General features: G+C 40.2%; 1 protein-coding gene and 1 long non-coding RNA gene across 3 annotated transcripts; one reads left to right on the top strand and one right to left on the bottom strand.

Annotated features, from left to right (window-relative positions):
• The first annotated feature begins 636 nt into the window (after positions 1-636).
• Positions 637-14789, top strand: LOC122015640. Its single transcript, XR_006120940.1, has 3 exons — positions 637-814; positions 1007-1578; positions 14656-14789. It is a non-coding gene; the product is annotated as an uncharacterized LOC122015640 (long non-coding RNA).
• Positions 12540-16889, bottom strand: LOC122015628 (putative disease resistance protein RGA1). Of its 2 annotated transcripts, XM_042572631.1 has the most exons (3): positions 16712-16889; positions 12965-16572; positions 12540-12815 (listed from the first exon to the last, which is right to left on the bottom strand). In XM_042572631.1, the coding sequence occupies exons 2-3, from the start codon at positions 16505-16507 to the stop codon at positions 12798-12800; spliced, it is 3561 nt and encodes a 1186-aa protein (XP_042428565.1). In that variant the 5' UTR covers positions 16508-16572; positions 16712-16889; the 3' UTR covers positions 12540-12797. The 2 variants fall into 2 exon arrangements, with proteins under 2 accessions (XP_042428565.1, XP_042428556.1); XM_042572622.1 differs by lacking the exon at positions 12540-12815 and having other exon boundaries at positions 12837-16572.
• Between the last annotated feature and the right edge of the window lie 270 nt (positions 16890-17159).

Genomic DNA, 17159 nt, shown 5'->3' with positions numbered 1-17159 from the left:
TATTTTAAAGACAAATTGAAAATAGTCTGTTCAGATAATTTTATATAAGTTCAATGAATGATAAGATCCGTATGAGGGAGGGAGCCTAAATAGTTGGGACTAATATGACTTGAAGATGATAATTCATCAACCCATGGAAACTTTCACCATTGGTCTTTCATGATCTTCTCTTATTCTTTTGTTAATGATTGCAATTTGACGCTGTTAATGGCAATGGAAATTTTGATTGCAATTTAACGTGAAGATTATTTTTATATTGAGTTGTAACATATTTCATTCAACAAGGCCGCTTTATTTTAGAGATATAATAAAGTGCTGTTTTAATAATTTTTAAAAGAAAAATATCCAGTATAGATAGTTAAGAAGAACGCGTGGAAAAAAAATTAGGGATTGACGAATTTAATGGTCCATGAAAACTCCGCTTAAGAAAGTGAGACGGAAAAAAAAAAGATGAAATGAAAGAGATATTATTGAATTTATGGTCCAGATGGATCGATTTGTCAATTTGATTATAAATAAAATATATTTAATTAATGCTTGATTAGTCAGTTTTCATAAAAAATGAATGGAAGAGAAATTTTTGTTGAATTGAATGAACGGTTGAGTTCAGATGGATTGTATTATTTATATTAATTATTTTTATTTAATCCTGACGCGTTGAAAAAATTATTGATCTCCAATTTCCTGGTATTATGTAGTTTGTATACGGCAGCAATATTTGCTTTCGGAGACTACTTTGTAGTTTGAAGATCGAAGCATCGCCCACACAACGGCAGCAAGCCAACGATCATCTCCGGATCCATTTTATTTGGAGGTAATCAAATTTCCTACACAAATTACTTTTCTATGGGTAGATATTGCTACGATAGATAAGAAACCGAATCTCATCTTGATAAAATTGAGAAAAATACTATAATTTTCTGATTTACCTTGTGGCCGTGGGGCTGGGATGGCACGGCGGATTCAACTGCAATTGATCACGATTGTTTTTCTTTTGTTTTTGTAGCTTTTTTGGCTTGCAGATCTGAGAGAAGAACAAGGATCTGCCCTCTTCTGCAATCTAATGGCGGCCTCACTAACAGTGGGGGATGGTTCGCACAGGCCTTCTTCCAAACCTTGTTCGATAAGGCCAGCGACAAAGCCATCCGACTGTTTGCCGAGCGCTGGGGTTGCGCGGAGAATATGGAAAAGCTGTGCACGTCGCTGCTGGAGACTCAAATCATCCTTGACGAGGTACATATTAGTCGTAGCGACAACACCAAGTGGAAGACATTGATGAAGAAACTCAAGGATGCTGCTTATGAATTATGATGCTGAGGACTTGATAGATGAGTTCCAATTCCATGTACTCAGGCAGAAGATCAAAGGTGAAGAAGAGGACAAGGCCAGTGGCTCCAGTGGCCTTCCAAACATTTTGTCTGCTGCAAAAAAAAAAAGTTGTTTGGTTCTTCTCATGATATGGGAGCTAGAGTGAGGGAGATTCAAGAAAGGCTGGAGAGAATTGCTAAAAGTATGAAGAGCATCATGAGTGTGTTGTTACCAAATGATAGAGGGAAGCAACCTGAGGTGAAGTTTCAGGTCAGAGAATCATGCTCTTGTTGAATTTTGTTTTAAATTCAAAACATTTTTTTGTAGTGTTTTTAGTCTCACATTGCTAAGTGGAGAAGCTTGGAAGAGCTTATATAGGAAGCCCTTCCATCCTTGCTTAGCAATGATAAGGAGACCTACATGCATGCGCGGGCCAAGCCCAAATCGAATGGATTTGGGAGGTTCGAATCGGAAATTCATAAATCGGGCGTCATGTATGCGATTAACGTGGGTGCAAATCCCCAACCCGTGGGCCTTGCGCTCACGGGTGGCCCGGTTTGTTTTTGCTGGTTTGGTTCATTCTAAGGCTTGGTCTTCTCAGGGTGAATAAAAGGGGACTTGCAGCACCTCTATTCTTCACTCAAACCTCGAGCTTTCTCCTTCTTCTCCCTTCTCTGTGCGATTCATTCTGCACGGTTTTTCTGCTTTCTTGTCCTGAGGCTTGGTCTTCTGGCGATCTGAGGTTGGGTCCGAGTGTCGCGTCCGTTTTGGAGTGAACCTACGGACGAGACGAGCGGTTGTCGGATCTTGGGGGAATTTTGCCGGAGAGCCTTTGCACCGTGAGGCGGCAATAAATTATCTAAGGACAGTCGGCGTGCCGACGCTTCAACCGAATAACTATATTCTAAACCCTACTCCTTTATTTATCTGTCTATTGCATGCTATATTTTGTGCGAATATAATACTGCTTATATTGCAATATTTTTACAACATTCTTAGAGAATTTATTGCCTGCATCAATAGACATGATGAATGATAGGGTAATAGGATCTGATGAGGCTAGTGCTAGACCCGAGAAATTTTACGGGCAAAACTTCAGACGTTGGCAACAACGGATGAAATTTTGGCTTACTACGCTAGGGCTATTCTCCGTTATAGAAACAGACCCTCCTTCACCTAATGAAGAGGAACCTGCCTGTAGTGCTGCCTTAGAGAGGTTTAAGCAGAGGGATTATCTCTGCCATGGGAGAATCCTGTCTGCCCTCTCAGACGCACTATTTGATGTGTACTGCTCAACCTCTTCAGCTAAAGAGCTGTGGAAATCTTTGGATAAAAAATATAACTCCGAAGATTCTGATTTAAAAAAGTATACTGTGGCAAAATTCCTGAACTTCAAAATGGTTGAAGGCAAATCTGTGGTTGAGCAGGCACATGAATTCCAAGTTCAAATTCATGGTCTTGCTGAAGGAGATATGTCATTACCTGAAAAATTTCAGGTCTTGTCTATAATCGAAAAATTACCTCCGAGTTGGGAAGATTTTGACATGACTCTTAAACATCGAAGAGGTAAAATCTCTCTAGAAGATTTGATGATTGCCTTAAATATCGAAGAAGAACATCGGAAGCAACATAAAAATGATGATACAAGAATGAATTTTATTACAAAGGCGAATGTAGTAGTCTCATCTGACAAGAAGAAATTCAAAAATCAGAAAATGAAGAACAAGATGAAACCCAACCCAAAGGTTCAAAAGAAAACTGGAACCAAACCTAAGCCTTGCTGGGCATGTGGACAGGTTGGACATTATGCCAAATTCTGCCCTAAGCGAAAAAACAAGGAGAAAAACCAAAGCAATACGTCCAATACCAAGGCACAAGTAAATGTCGTGACTGCTAGTAACGACACCAGCGATAGGTTTGTTACCTTCAAACCCGAACTAAACTTGATCTATCAACCCAATGAATGGTTAGTTGATACAGGTGCTAATGTACACTGTTGTGCTGATCACTCTGCCTTCCTTATTTATCAGGTAATTGAAGGCACTTCCATCACCATGGGGAACCATTCAGCAGCCAGGGTGTTTGGGATAGGACAAGTTGACCTGAGGTTCATCTCTGGAAAAGTCCTGTCACTGCATGAGGTGCACCATGTTCCAGCGGTCCGTCGGAATTTGATTAGCGGATCAAAGTTAGTCCGTGCTGGTTATGAGTTGAACTTTAAATGTAATAAAGTTGTAATATTACATTTTGGAACCTTTATTGGAAAAGATTACCTTAATGAAGGTTTATTCAAACTCAATGTAGAAAATGCTACCTTAAATAAATCTACTAATATTGGTTGTTCATATAACATTGAGTCTTATGATATATGACATGACAGATTAGGACATGTCAATTCTAATACCGTGAAAAGGATGATGAACCTTGACATGATTCCTAAATATGCTATAAATGATAGGAAAAAATGTGAAGTTTGTGTGCAATATAAACAAACCCGAAAACCCTTCAAATCAATTGATAGAAATTCTGATATTTTAGAATTAATCCATACTGATTGTTGTGAGTTTAACGGTGTAATAACGAGAGATCATAAAAGTATTTCATCACATTCATTGATGATCACTCTCGTTATTGTTATGTTTATTTGCTAAAAACCAAGGATGAAGCTTTAGATAAATTTATGGTTTTTAAATCTGAAGCTGAGAATCAAACCGATAAAACTATTAAGAGGTTAAGGTCTGATAGGGGTGGAGAATTTAGCTCGAACCTGTTTCAAAAATTTTGTCAAGATACAGGTATAATCCATGAGGTAACTGCTCCATATAGTCCTCAATCCAACGGTATAGCAGAACGAAAAAATCGAACCCTTGAAGATATGATTAATTCCATGTTAGGCAGTTCTGGGTTACCCAACTTTATGTGGGGGGGCTCTATACACTGCATGCCATGTGCTAAATAGAGTCCCAATGAAGTCAAGGGATAAAACACCATATGAGCTTTGGAAAGGCCAAAGGACAAGTTTGAAATATCTTAAAGTGTGGGGGTGCCTTGCAAAGGTACTAGTACCTGAACACAGAAGGAAAAAACTTGGTCCAAAGACCGTAAATGGTATCTTCTTGGGTTATGCTCAAAATAGTATTGCATATATGTTCCTGATTATTAAATCAGAAATTCCTGGAATAGATGCAAATACTATTGTAGAACTTCGCGATACTACAATTTTTGAGGATATATTTCCTATGAAGACGAGAACACCTCAATCTAGTATTTCTACTAGAAATGAGCCTTCTTCCGTAGAGGTCCCACTATCCGTAGTGGGTACACCTTCCTCAAGTCACTCTAGACTAGATGAATCTAGTGAGTATACAGAACCAAGAAGGAGCAAGAGGCAACGTGTGTCTACGGATTTAGGTCAGGACTTTATCACCTATAATGTAGAAGGTGATCCTGTGACATATAGAGATGCTATGACTTCTCCTAAAGCTAAACACTGGAAAGAGGCTATTAAAAGTGAAATGGACTCTATTATCTCTAATGCCACTTGGGAGTTGGTAGATTTACCTCCTGGGTGTATCACTATAGGATGTAAATGGGTGTTTAAGAGAAAACTAAAACCTGATGGGTCAGTAGATAAATTCAAAGCCCGCCTAGTTGCTAAGGGATTCAAACAAAAAGAAGGGATTGACTATTTTGACACTTATTCTCCTGTTACCAGAATTACTACAATCCGAGTGTTAATCGCATTAGCATCCATATATCATCTTGAGGTCCATCAAATGGATGTCAAAACGGCATTCCTGAATGGAGATCTAGAAGAAGAGATATATATGGATCAGCCTGAGGGATATGTGGTGGGCCGGCCCCTATTGGTTGGGTAAGAAGGTGGGTATGTGGTGGGTATAAATCTCTATATACAAGAGGCTACGATAGGGACCGAGAGGAGGAATTGGTTTTGGTCTCCCGATGAAATTAAGCTTCCCGTGTTCGCCCCGAACACACAACTTAATTCCATCAATAATAATTCATTCCACTAAAGAACTATTATTGAACTACCGCACCAATCCCAAATTACATTTTGGGCTCCTTCTTATTATGAGTGTGTTAGTCTCCCTGTGGTTAAGATAACAAATGTCCACTAATTAAGTAAGTTACTGACAACTCACTTAATTAATATCTAGCTTCAAGAATAGTACCACTCAACTTCATTGTCATGTCGGACTAAGTCCACCTGCAGGGTTTAACATGACAATCCTTATGAGCTCCTCTTGGGGACATTCTCAACCTAGTATCTCTAGGACACAGTTTCCTTCTATAATCAACAACACACACTATAAGTGATACCATTTCCCAACTTATCGGGCTTATTGATTCATCGAACTAAATCTCACCCATTGATAAATTAAAGAAATAAATATCAAATATATGTGCTTGTTATTATATCAGGATTAAGAGCACACACTTCCATAATAACCGAGGTCTTTGTTTCTTTATAAAATCAGTATAAAAGAACCGACCTCAAATGGTCCTACTCAATACACTCTAAGTGTACTAGTGTAATTATACAGTCAAGATAAACTGACACCTAATTACACTACGACCTTCTAATGGTTTGTTCCTTTCCATTTTGGTCGTGAGCTACTGTTTATAATTTATAAGGTACTGATAACATGATCCTCTGTGTGTGACACCACACACCATGTTATCTACAATATAAATTAATTGAACAACTACATTTATCACAAATGTAGACATTTGACCAATGTGATTTTTATTTCTAGATAAATGTTTATACCAAAAGCTAGGCTTTTAGTATACACTCTAACAGTGAGTATATCGGACCAAGCGGGCAGGCCCCCGGTCATGTGCTCGGATGAGATTACGCCTCGGATGAGATTACTCCTCACTGATCTGCGAATCAGCCGTGCCAGCCTGGCCGCTCGGCACAGAAGCTCTTTTACCCAAGCGTCAGAAACCCAGCCTGTGGACGAGCTGTCTTTCATCCGACCTGGGAGATTCCCGGCCGATCGGCTGATCGGATGACCGACTCGCTCGACAGGACCTCAGGGTCGACCCTCTTGACTTTTGACTCCCACATGTCACTGACCCCCTTCTATGCGGGTCCCCCGTCCTTCCCGCCGGATCACTTGGTATTGAAGTTGAGTGTAGATTGTGATTTGGTTAACTTAGTTTTATTCATGTTAATGTTCATTAATTGTGTCAATTTACTTGTGTTGAATTTTAATTGAATGCTTGTATTGAACTTGATTCTCCATGTTTAAATTGCACTAATCTTGCTTCATTTGTTTCATGCATGCCATGTGTTCGATGAAATGTCTCTTTAAATAGTTAGGTTCAATTTGGTGTATTTTAGTTTGTTTAATTCTTGTTTTGTCTTATTCTTTTAATTTCGTTAAGTTCTAGTTTCGATTGAATGCAATTAGGATAGAATAGTTTAGGTTTCATTACATGCTTAGTTTCGTTAACGTTTTACTTTATGTTGCCCTTTTATTTTCTGCAGTTGTAGATAGGTTAGACTTAGCTTTCATTACTTGCATTGTCTTTCATTTACTAGATTAGGTTTCATTTAATGCTTTGTTATTTCCTTCCTTAGTTTAATTGTGTGATGGTGAAACTCATAGCGTAGAATGACAATATGTTGTGGATTAATTGTTGACACTTAGTTAGATTCCATTTCAGCATTAGAATTAGATTTCGTACTTGCATTGCTTTTCTTTTGTTAGATTCATAATTCAAAACTCAAACCCCATATTCATATTAAAAACCCTAAAAATATGAAAAACATACAATCCTAGATTATCATCCTTTCATTGCATTCATTGGGAGACGACCTGAGTCATTTCTATACTACATTAGTGTAGTTAGAGGGATTCAGCGCTTAAATTCTTTTGAAATCATTTCACGATAAAAAAAAACATTATCAGGGAGCATTCTCTATCTGTATTAACATTTATCTAATTAACATATTCCAAACTCTCATCTCGTGTGAGTTATAAGCGAGCAAGACTCTCGCATCCCAATGACCTCTCGGTTAAATTTCATACTCTCGCCCCTTGTGCGTTATAAATGAGCAGGGCTCTCACGTCCCAATGACCTCCCATCGGATTCCAGACCCCCCGTACTAGTTATAAGTGAGTAGGGCTCTCGCTTCCCAACGACCTCTTAATTAGATTCTAGATTCTCTCCCTATGCGAATTATAAGTGAGCAGGGCTCTCACGTCCCAACGACCTCCTGGTCGAATTTTAGACTCTCACCTCGTGTGAGTTATAATCGAGCAGGACTCTCACATCCCAACGACCTCCCGGTCGGATTCCCGACTCTCGCCCCGTGCAAGTTATAAGTAAGTAGGGCTCTCGCACCTATAACTTCCTAGTCAGGATTAAAATCCCACCCGACTCTTATCTATACAACCGCTCGGCCCGACTCCTATTTAAACAGCGGCTCTACTCGGCTCCCATCTCTACAGCTGCTCTGCCTGGCTCTTATCTATACAACCGCTCTGCTCGACACTTATCTATACAACCACTCTGTTCGGCTCCCATCTAAACAATCGCTCTGTCTGGCTCCCATCTATACAGTCGTTTTGCCCGGCTCTTATCTAAACAATCATTTGCTCGGCTCCTATCTCGATCGCCACTCTACCCGGCTCCCATCTAAACAGCCGCTCTGCTCAGCTCTCATCTCTATAGCTGCTCTGCCCAACTCTTATCTCGATCGCCGCTCTGCCCGGCTCTTATGTATACAACTGCTCTACCCGGCTCTTATCTATGTAGCCGCTCTACCCAACTCCTATCTATACAGCCACTCTGCTCGGCTCTTATCTATACAGTCGTCTACCCGGCTCCCATCTAAATAGTCGCTCTGTCCGGCTCACATCTCTACAGCTGCTCTAACTAGCTCCTATCTCGATCGTCGCTCTGCCCGACTCCTATCTCACTCATCGCTCTAACCGGCTCCTATCTCGATTGTCGCTTTGCTCGGCTTCTATCTAACTCGTCACTCTAACCAACTCATATCTCAATCGTTGCTCTACCTAGCTCCTATCCCAATCGCCGCTCTACCCAATTATAAACGTTCAAATCTAGAAGAATCATTTCAAAAAGGGAGAAATGAATAGAAGGGCAATTAAAGAAACACATACCCATATTTCATTAATAAAAACATAATACAAGGACAATTTAGCCTCTCTCTCTCTCTCTCTCTCTCTCTCTCTCTCTCTCTTTGTTATAATTATTAGAGGTTCTAAAATTTCTAGGGTAGATCAGCCATCAAATATCCTTCTTAGAGTGGCCACACTGCTCCTCCAGTCCCAAGTGAGCGTGTACGGTCGAATTGTAGTTGGGACAGAAGTACGCTACTCGCCTAGCCTTCCCACATTTATTCACCAGTTTGGACCTAGCTTGTTCTAGTTTGGCTTGTAGAGAATCTCGCTCGGCTATTAGTGACTCCAAGTTCTGTTGTTGTTGCAATATCATCAAGTCCTTGGTCTTCACCTCTTTGGTCATATAGGATATTACGGACAAATGCTTAGTTCAAATGTCATGCAGTGCCCAAGACCTATCAATTATGTCTGAAGAAGCTTTACTCTTCATAGCAATCTCCACTCAGACCTTGGACTAGGCGGCAAGCAAGCGCCCCTCTAGTTCCTTTTGGATCGAGCAGTGAAAATCCTTGGCTTGCAACGCCTTTGCTAGGGCTTCCTCTTTTCGGCAAGTAGTTGAGTTTTTTGTTTTACCTTTAGCCAAAGTTGTTGAAGCTTCCCAATCATAGTCCAGGGATGAGATTCTGATTCCATCACTATGGTGAGAGTTGTTGAAGGGAGTTGATAAAGAGTCACAATAGGGGCAAGGGTGTTGGACCCCGTGGTAGTTTTGATGTGATCAACCAAGTTGGTTAGGTCCTGCTTTGTGTTTGATCCCTGTGTCTGAGTGTGAAGGAGCTTAGGAGCGCAGGAAGTCGAGCGGAAGACGCAGCTAGCGAGAAGGACGACACGGGAAGGGAGCCGACGGGCTCGGTGCGTCTGAAGGATGAGAGAGCTGCGGAAGAGTACTCCGGTGGAGCGAGAAGAACGTGCACGGCGTTCGAGGGACGAGAAGCCGGATGGAAGCCTGCTTGAGGAGAAGGCCAGGAATTGAGTTCGGGTGAGCCCTATTCCGGTTGGCCGCAATCACCCAAAAGATCGGAGCGTCGAAAGTCAAAGCGAAGCAAAGAAACAAGCTGGAATTTCAAGCTGCCAGCTTGGAGGCGCCTCCAGCTTGAAGGCGCCTCCATCTTGAAGGTGCCTTCGGCCTTGATGAAGGCGCCTCCATCTGCCTTGGAGGCGCCTTCAGTCTTGATGAAGGCGCCTTCAACAGGTCAAAACTGACCATTTGCACTGCGGATAAAGTTTTATTCGCTCACTCCCTGGAGGCGCCTTGGCGCCTCTGGACCCTCGGGATAGAATTTTCAGAGGCTATTTAAAGGCCCCTGGAGCTAGGAATTCAACAACAACTCAAGCAATCAATCGTGTAGCCATTCCTAGCAATAGTACTAAGCTTCCAAAGTGTAAAAGGCTTCTCCGTCTTCAGTAAAGGAGATTTTTTTTAGTGCGCTTCTCATTGCCCTGGATTAACAACCTCCTTGGTTGTAACCAGGTTAAATTCCTGTCTTCTGCTTAATTTCTATTTCTTTATTTGTTATTATTTTGCTATTGATTTTCTGAGTTGAAATCCGAGGAGGGTATAGTTTTTATTTTTCAGCAGCAATTCACCCCCCTCTTGGCGGCCTCTACAACACCTACAATTGGATATGTAGGCTAGACATCGTCGGGCCTTTTAAAGAAGAATCATGGGATATGAACCATACGATTGCATCAAGAGATGAACCAACCTCCCAAAGACCATTGGATATTGGATAAAGGGGTAGGTGAATTGTCATCGAAGATCGTACGATAGCTATTTTGTTTGGGAAAAGGAAGATGGACAAACACAGGCAGTATGGGGAAGAAGGGATATTTATGGTAATAGCAGAGGGCGAAGGGGCACACTCGCACAAGACTGTAGTCTAGTCAATTAGACATGAACCTCCTTTGACTAGACTAGGAGGGGAGGCTTATGATACAACGTATAAAGTGTGGAGCCCAGAATGGCGTAAGGTCAATGATCAAAATGATGTGGAAGTCAAAAAAATCAGGAGGAGGTGACAGTCAAGGTCAAGGAATACGCAAAGGTTGTCGACTCCTTTTCACCCAACCAACTCCAGCACGGTCGAACCCTCAGGGCTCAGTCCCCTAGCTTCTCCTAGGCCAACCTTACTCCCGACGAGCTCCAACCCGACAAGGTCCTTAGAACTCAGTCCTCTCATTTCTCCTGGGCACCGACCCAACCTTACTCCCGACCAGCTCCAGCCCAGTAAGATCCTCAGGGCTCAGTCCCCTCGCTTCTCTTGGGCACTAGCCCAGTCTTGCGCACAACCGGCTCCATACTGGTCAGGTCCTCAGGGCTCAGTCCCCTTGCTTCTCCTGGGCACTGGCAGTGCCCGACTAGCTCCAAACCGGTCAGGTTCTCAGGGCTCAATCCCCTCGCTTCTCCTAGGCACCGACCCAGCCTTACCCTTAGTTAGCTTCTTAGCCGATCGGACCCCTAGAGGACCATTGTCAGGGAATCGTAACAGTTTGACAGAGAATTACAGTTATTCGTCAAAGAATATTCCAATGCTCTGTCACATACAAACTATAGAACCTTCTTCTACCCAATGGAAGTCTGTCATACATCTTCTTTCACTCGACACCCCCTGACATCCGACATTCTTTGATGCCTTATGATTACGAAGGTCATAAAAAATAATACAAAAAGACAGGTCCTCTCCATTGGTCAGGTACGCATTTTACAATAGTCTTACTTACATGCACTGTTCATCTTATTTTCACTCGACCTCTCTTCTGAATTGAACGTCGGAAAGCCTATGCTAAGAACTCTTCCTTGATTCTCGTTTTAATGCTTCCGGGTACTTGATCTTTGGTGTTTGTAGGGCCATGAGTACCATTGATGATCCTCTCCCCAGCCTCAAATTCATCTCTCCGTCAATGTTCTTATCATCACCAGTACTCCACTTCACTCGGCTTCTGGACGGATCACGTACAATTAACACTTAGTTATAACAGAACCGACACTTTTAATTCAAATTTATAACTTAAGTTCTTAACTTTATTCCTTTAAAATAAAAAACATCTATTATAGCTTTCTTCCTAAAATAGGACTTTGCTTTGCCCGATACGAACCAAACCCATATGAACTATGTAGCAATCCGAGATCAAATCTAAGCCCAGTAATTATAAATATATATAATATAGTCTAAAAAATAATAAAATACGTAGCATAACAACTTATGTAAATGAGCTAGAAAACAACTAAAAATTCAACCTCATACCCGTTCTCAACCTATATGAACAATATGAGTATGAAATTTCCTTCTTAGCTCCCTGAATTTCTTTGTAGTGGCCATCCCATGTCTCATTTCATGGAACCTGAAAATGAGTCTATTTCATTATATATATTCCATCCCGTTCGATTATATTTCATCTATATTTCAATTTTGTTCGTTTAATATCACATAAGAGGTGTTATTTATAGTTATCTATTTCTATATATGAAAAGTTAAGAAATAATCATAATTATCGTATAATAATCAAAATTCTAAAATGGTTTCTCCTCTACTAAAGATTGTTTTTTTGTCTCTATATATTAATTTAGCAGAATTTCAACACTTAAGGATATGAATGGGATCTATTGACAAGATCATGGAAAGGATGAAAACGATTATGCAAATTCCAAGTACCAATTTGAGCAACATATTAATGATAATGAGATCTTTAAAACTTATGCAATTAATCCCACAGCTATTAAAGGAAAATATAATAATAATAAGTTCACACTAAGATATATAGATATATATGTTATATAAATTTATGCAACCAAAATTGATCTCAAACTAACTTACAATGACGAAAGAAACAAAAAATAGCTATCTTACACGCATAAGAAAAATCTCGTACAAAGATTAAATTTTCATTTAAAAATAATAAATATATTAAAACGGAATATCTAGGAGTTAAGAATTAAGAGCAAGTAGAAAACTCAACATAATTATTAAATAAGTTCCAAATTTAAATATAGAAATCACAGATTCGATGATAATAATAGTTACACAATATTCGAATGTCAGAATACACAAATTATTTAGCAAGTTCGCACATATGCCAATGAAAATTAAAGAAATCCATACAGATGACACAATAAGCAAATTATTGTTCGCATACCAGATTCTAAAGGCTGTATATATTGACATAAGAACATATCACGAAGTCATCACTTGAATATTATTATCAGCAAACTCCAACAGATGCTTTTACCGCTTGTCTTATGCATAGTTATGTCCTCGAAGAACCAGATCCTTGTTGTGATAATTAATTGAACTCTCCATGTTCTCATTCCTATTTCAATGCCCTTTCCTTCATATATAAGTTAACCATGTAAATTACATGCAATACAAGAGACAAAAAAAAAAAAAAGGGAGCAATGTAAATAATGTTAATTTTCAGAGATCTGAAAAAAAAGCAATGACATTTGGGAGCCTATGATGAGCGTCAGGGGTACTTACTCTCCTATTTCTATCCGTGTAGAACTTTTGTGACTGCTCCTTCAGCGTTGGATGAACATCACCAATGCAATCGAAAACATATAGTGATTTGGGAAGCCCCTCCTGATCTGGCATCACATGAATCTGTGGACAGTCAAATATATGTAGGCATTCGAGAAGGGTAGGAAGTCCTTTCTCCGGCAGAGAATGGATCTGTGGACAGTTGTCTATTGTTAACATCCATAGGGAGGGAAGAAGTCCTTTATCTGGCAGTGAATGGATCTGTGGACAGTTAGCCACTGTTAATTCTTCTAAGTAGGGAAGGCTATGCAGCAGCTCTGTCGGCAGAGATTGTAGTTTCTTGCAATTATAGAAGATTAGAGATGTAACAGCAGTGAGGCTTTGCATCGCCTCCTCAAATATCACCTCCTCAGAACATGAGGCAATTTCAAGTTCTTTGATGAATGACAGTGAGTTTCTCAGAGGAAACATTTTAAGCACAGCAGTGTTGTCCACACATAATTTACGCAGAGATGACAAGCTCCCTGCTTGCTCATCTTCTACATCCAACTGAACCAGCTTAGGACATCCTATTATCTCCAATAGATCGAGGGATTTAAGGAGTCTTAAGCACTCCATCCGTGTCAACTCATCACAGTAAGAGATGGCCAACGATCGCAGTTCTACCAATTGAACCAGAGGAATAGACGTTATGTGTGGACAATGGCTTATTGTCAAACGAGTAACTAAACAAAGATTGTGCAAGCAGTCAGGCAAAAGTTTTGCATATTCACCTGAGTCGCTCAATTCCAATACCTTGAGTGAGGGCAGTAGAAGGCGGTCACATTCCTCGTCATCTGCCGTTTCGTTATTTAATATGAGCTCGGGACAGCCTCTTATTATCAACGTTTCTAGGGAAGGAGGGAAGGGAGGTAATCTCTTTAGTTTAGGACAATTTATGACAACAAGTTCACGCATGCAGGGAAATAGATCTTTGCCATCGGTCCAAAACCACTCCTCAAAGGCCGGCAAATTGAATAACATAAGCATTTCCAACTTGGGAAAACACTTGCCTTCAAATTCATGACTCAGTCGTTTCAAAGCAGGCATGTTGTCCATGCGAAGTTCAATTAGATGCAAACGTTGACCAATAAATGGCAGATCGTCATCCCATCCCTTGCAATTTACTAATTCAAGTTTTTTCAAATTGGATAGAACTTTGGGCATCAACCAACTAGGTGACCTGCCTCCATTGTACCCTTCAATTTTCAATATTTCAAGTGAATCGTGTGGCTGCAGACCTTCAATTACTTCCTCTTCCAACTTGGCATCCTTCTCATCATTCCATTCCAATACCAATTCTTTTAGATGGACTTTGTTCTTTAACTCAGCATGCTGTGCTTCTTTGCTATCGACCACATTCTCAAGATTTTGAATATGAAGTGTTCCATGAAACTGTGTCATATCCTGTAGTCGTCCAAGCTTGAGGGCATCGCCCTCTCGAACACTAAATGTTAGCAATTCTTGAAGATTAGTTAGTCTCCATACATCCTTTATCATCAACCAAATTTTTTTATCTGCATCAATGTGTCTCAGATTGACCAACTTATGCAATTCTTGTGGTATAGACTCCATTGAAAAACAATTCCGTGCTCTTAGCGTTTGCAAATTATAAAGGTCGCATAATGAGTCAGGCAAAAATTTAATTTCAGGATTGTATGATAAATCAAGGAAACGAAGGTGAATCAATTTACCAATATGTCCAGATAACTCCAGCAAGCCACAAAAACTTAAATCCAGAACGCGAATGCTTCTTAGTTTTTCGAAGAGGCTATCGGGAGGTGAATTTTTCAACAACAAGGTACACAACTTGTCGTATCCAGACAATTCCAGCGGCAATTTTCTTTTTTCTACTAGTAGATGCCGAACTGTACTGGGAAGCTTCTTTGTTTGTTCATTACTTTGAATTTTACATGTCTCTTCCTCAGCAATCATCTCGGCTAAATCATGTATAAGGTCATGCATCATATATGGATAAAATCCATGTTTGAATTCTTGAAAGAAAGATCTGTTAACAAACTCAAGAAAATAATCGTTTCCAACATCTTCCATCCTCTTTGTGTTATTATCTTCGATGAAACCTTCGGCCATCCACATCGGAACCAAATGAGCTTTATGGTAACTGGTGTCTTTAGTGAACACCGAGCAAAAAGCAAAACACTGCTTCAGATTTTCATTAAGATATTGATAACTTAAATGCAGAGCTGGCATAATGCTATCTTCATCTTGTTTTACTTTCCATATGTCGCTCTTCATTATGGTGGCCCAGTGTTGCTTGCGCAAATCTAATTGTAGAACACTGCCGAGTGTCTTTGCAGCTAATGGTGAGCCCTTCAACTTGCGAGCAATCTTTCTACCAATGTCTTCTAGCTCTGGATAGTCTTCGGGGTTGAGTGTACCAAATGAGCATTTCTTGAACAATTTCCAAAAGGCATCTTCGTCTAAATCATGGAGCAAGATTGGTTCCGCCGGGCTAACCATTTTAGAAACTTTCATATCTCGAGTTGTAACAATGATTTTGCTACCATGCTCTCCGACTTTGAGTAGTGCACAGAATTTCTCCCAGATACTCTTATCATCGCTCCACACATCGTCAAGAAAAAGCAGAAATTTCTTTTTTGCAATATGCTGATGGAATATTTTTTGAAGAGGTTCTAACTCTATATTATCATATTCTTTTTTAAGAGTTACTGACTCTATTATAGATTTAGTGAGTCTCTGCACACTAAAATTGTCAGACACACAGACCCAAATCTTTAGATGAAAATGATCCTGAACTCTGTTGTCTTTGTGCACGTACTGAGCAAGAGTAGTCTTTCCAACTCCTCCTATCCCGACAATGGGCAAGACGGAGAAGGTATCGTTGACAAATCCCGATGCCGGTTTCACCTGACTAGCTGACCCCAACAACCAGTCTACCACTTGATTCAGTTCTTTGTCTCTGCCAAACAATATGTCCGTCACCGGGGAAGAGCATGATTCTCTAGCCTGAAACTTCACCTCAGGTTGATCATTTGGTGGTAACACTTTCATGATGTCCTTCACACTAATAGCAATTCCCTCCAGCCTTTCTTGAATTTCCCTCACTCTAGCTCTGATATCATCTTCCCCCAAGGAATAAGAAGAAGCAAACAACCTTTTTTTTGCAGCTGAAAAAATGTTTGAAAGGCCACTGGAGCCACTTGCCTTGTCCTCTTCTTCACCTTTGATCTTCTGCCTGAGGAGATGGTATTGGAACTCATCTATCAAGTCCTCAGCATCATAAGCAGCATCCTTAAGATCCCGCATCAATGTCTTCCACTTGGTGCTGTTGCTCCCGCTACTCTGTACCTTGTCAAGGATGATTCGAGTCTCCAGCAGCGACGTGCGAAGCTTTTTCATGTCCGCCGCGAAACCCCGGCGCTCGGCAAACAGTTGGATGGCTGTGTCGCTGGCCTTATCGATCAAGGTCTGGATGAAGGCCTGCGCGACCCATCCCCCCACCACTGTCAGTGACACCGCCATTTGATTGCAGAAGAGAGCAGCGGCAGATCCCTGTTTTCTTCTCTCAGATCTGCAAGCCAAAAGAGCTGCAAAAACAAAACAAAGGCAGTAGTAATCAAAGGGCAAACGCCATGTAGTAGATCGAACTATTGATTTGATTGATGACAAATTAAAAGGATTAATATATATAGCAAAGTAATATATATGTATAAGAGATTTGATTACCTCCAAATAAAGTGGATCTAGAGGTGATCGTTGCTCAACTGCTGCAAACTACAGAATAGTTTCAGGAAGCAAATATTGCTAAAAGGAAGTTGCAGATCAAAGCAAAGTTGGGCGATGCTCCTAGTGAAGAGTCTCCGGAAGCAATATTGCAAAAAGTCTCCGGAAGCAAACTACAGAAGAGTCCTGCGCTTAAATGGCACGCGACAATATTTTTTTTGTTCACTCGTTTTCAGTTCGGTGGAAGCTGACTCAGCCAGGATTAATTAAAAATATTTAATATATAATATAATTGCAAAAAAATGGATCTATCTAACTTGAGTCTTTCTCTTATTATTAACGTTATTAATTATCCTATTAAAAATTTTATCTTAAATTTTACATAAGATAATTAAAACATTTTTACATTAATTACTATATCCATTTTCTAAATTTAATATTTATAAATAGT

This window comes from Zingiber officinale, chromosome 1A (genome assembly GCF_018446385.1).
Source record: "Zingiber officinale cultivar Zhangliang chromosome 1A, Zo_v1.1, whole genome shotgun sequence".
NCBI lineage: Eukaryota > Viridiplantae > Streptophyta > Magnoliopsida > Zingiberales > Zingiberaceae > Zingiber > Zingiber officinale.
This window is presented reverse-complemented; position numbering and strand designations above follow the sequence as displayed.

Excerpts from the sequence above, each read along its gene's own strand:
- LOC122015628 (XM_042572622.1), bottom strand. The coding sequence starts at position 16,507 with ATGGCGGTGTCACTGACAGTGGTGGGGGGATGGGTCGCGCAGGCCTTC.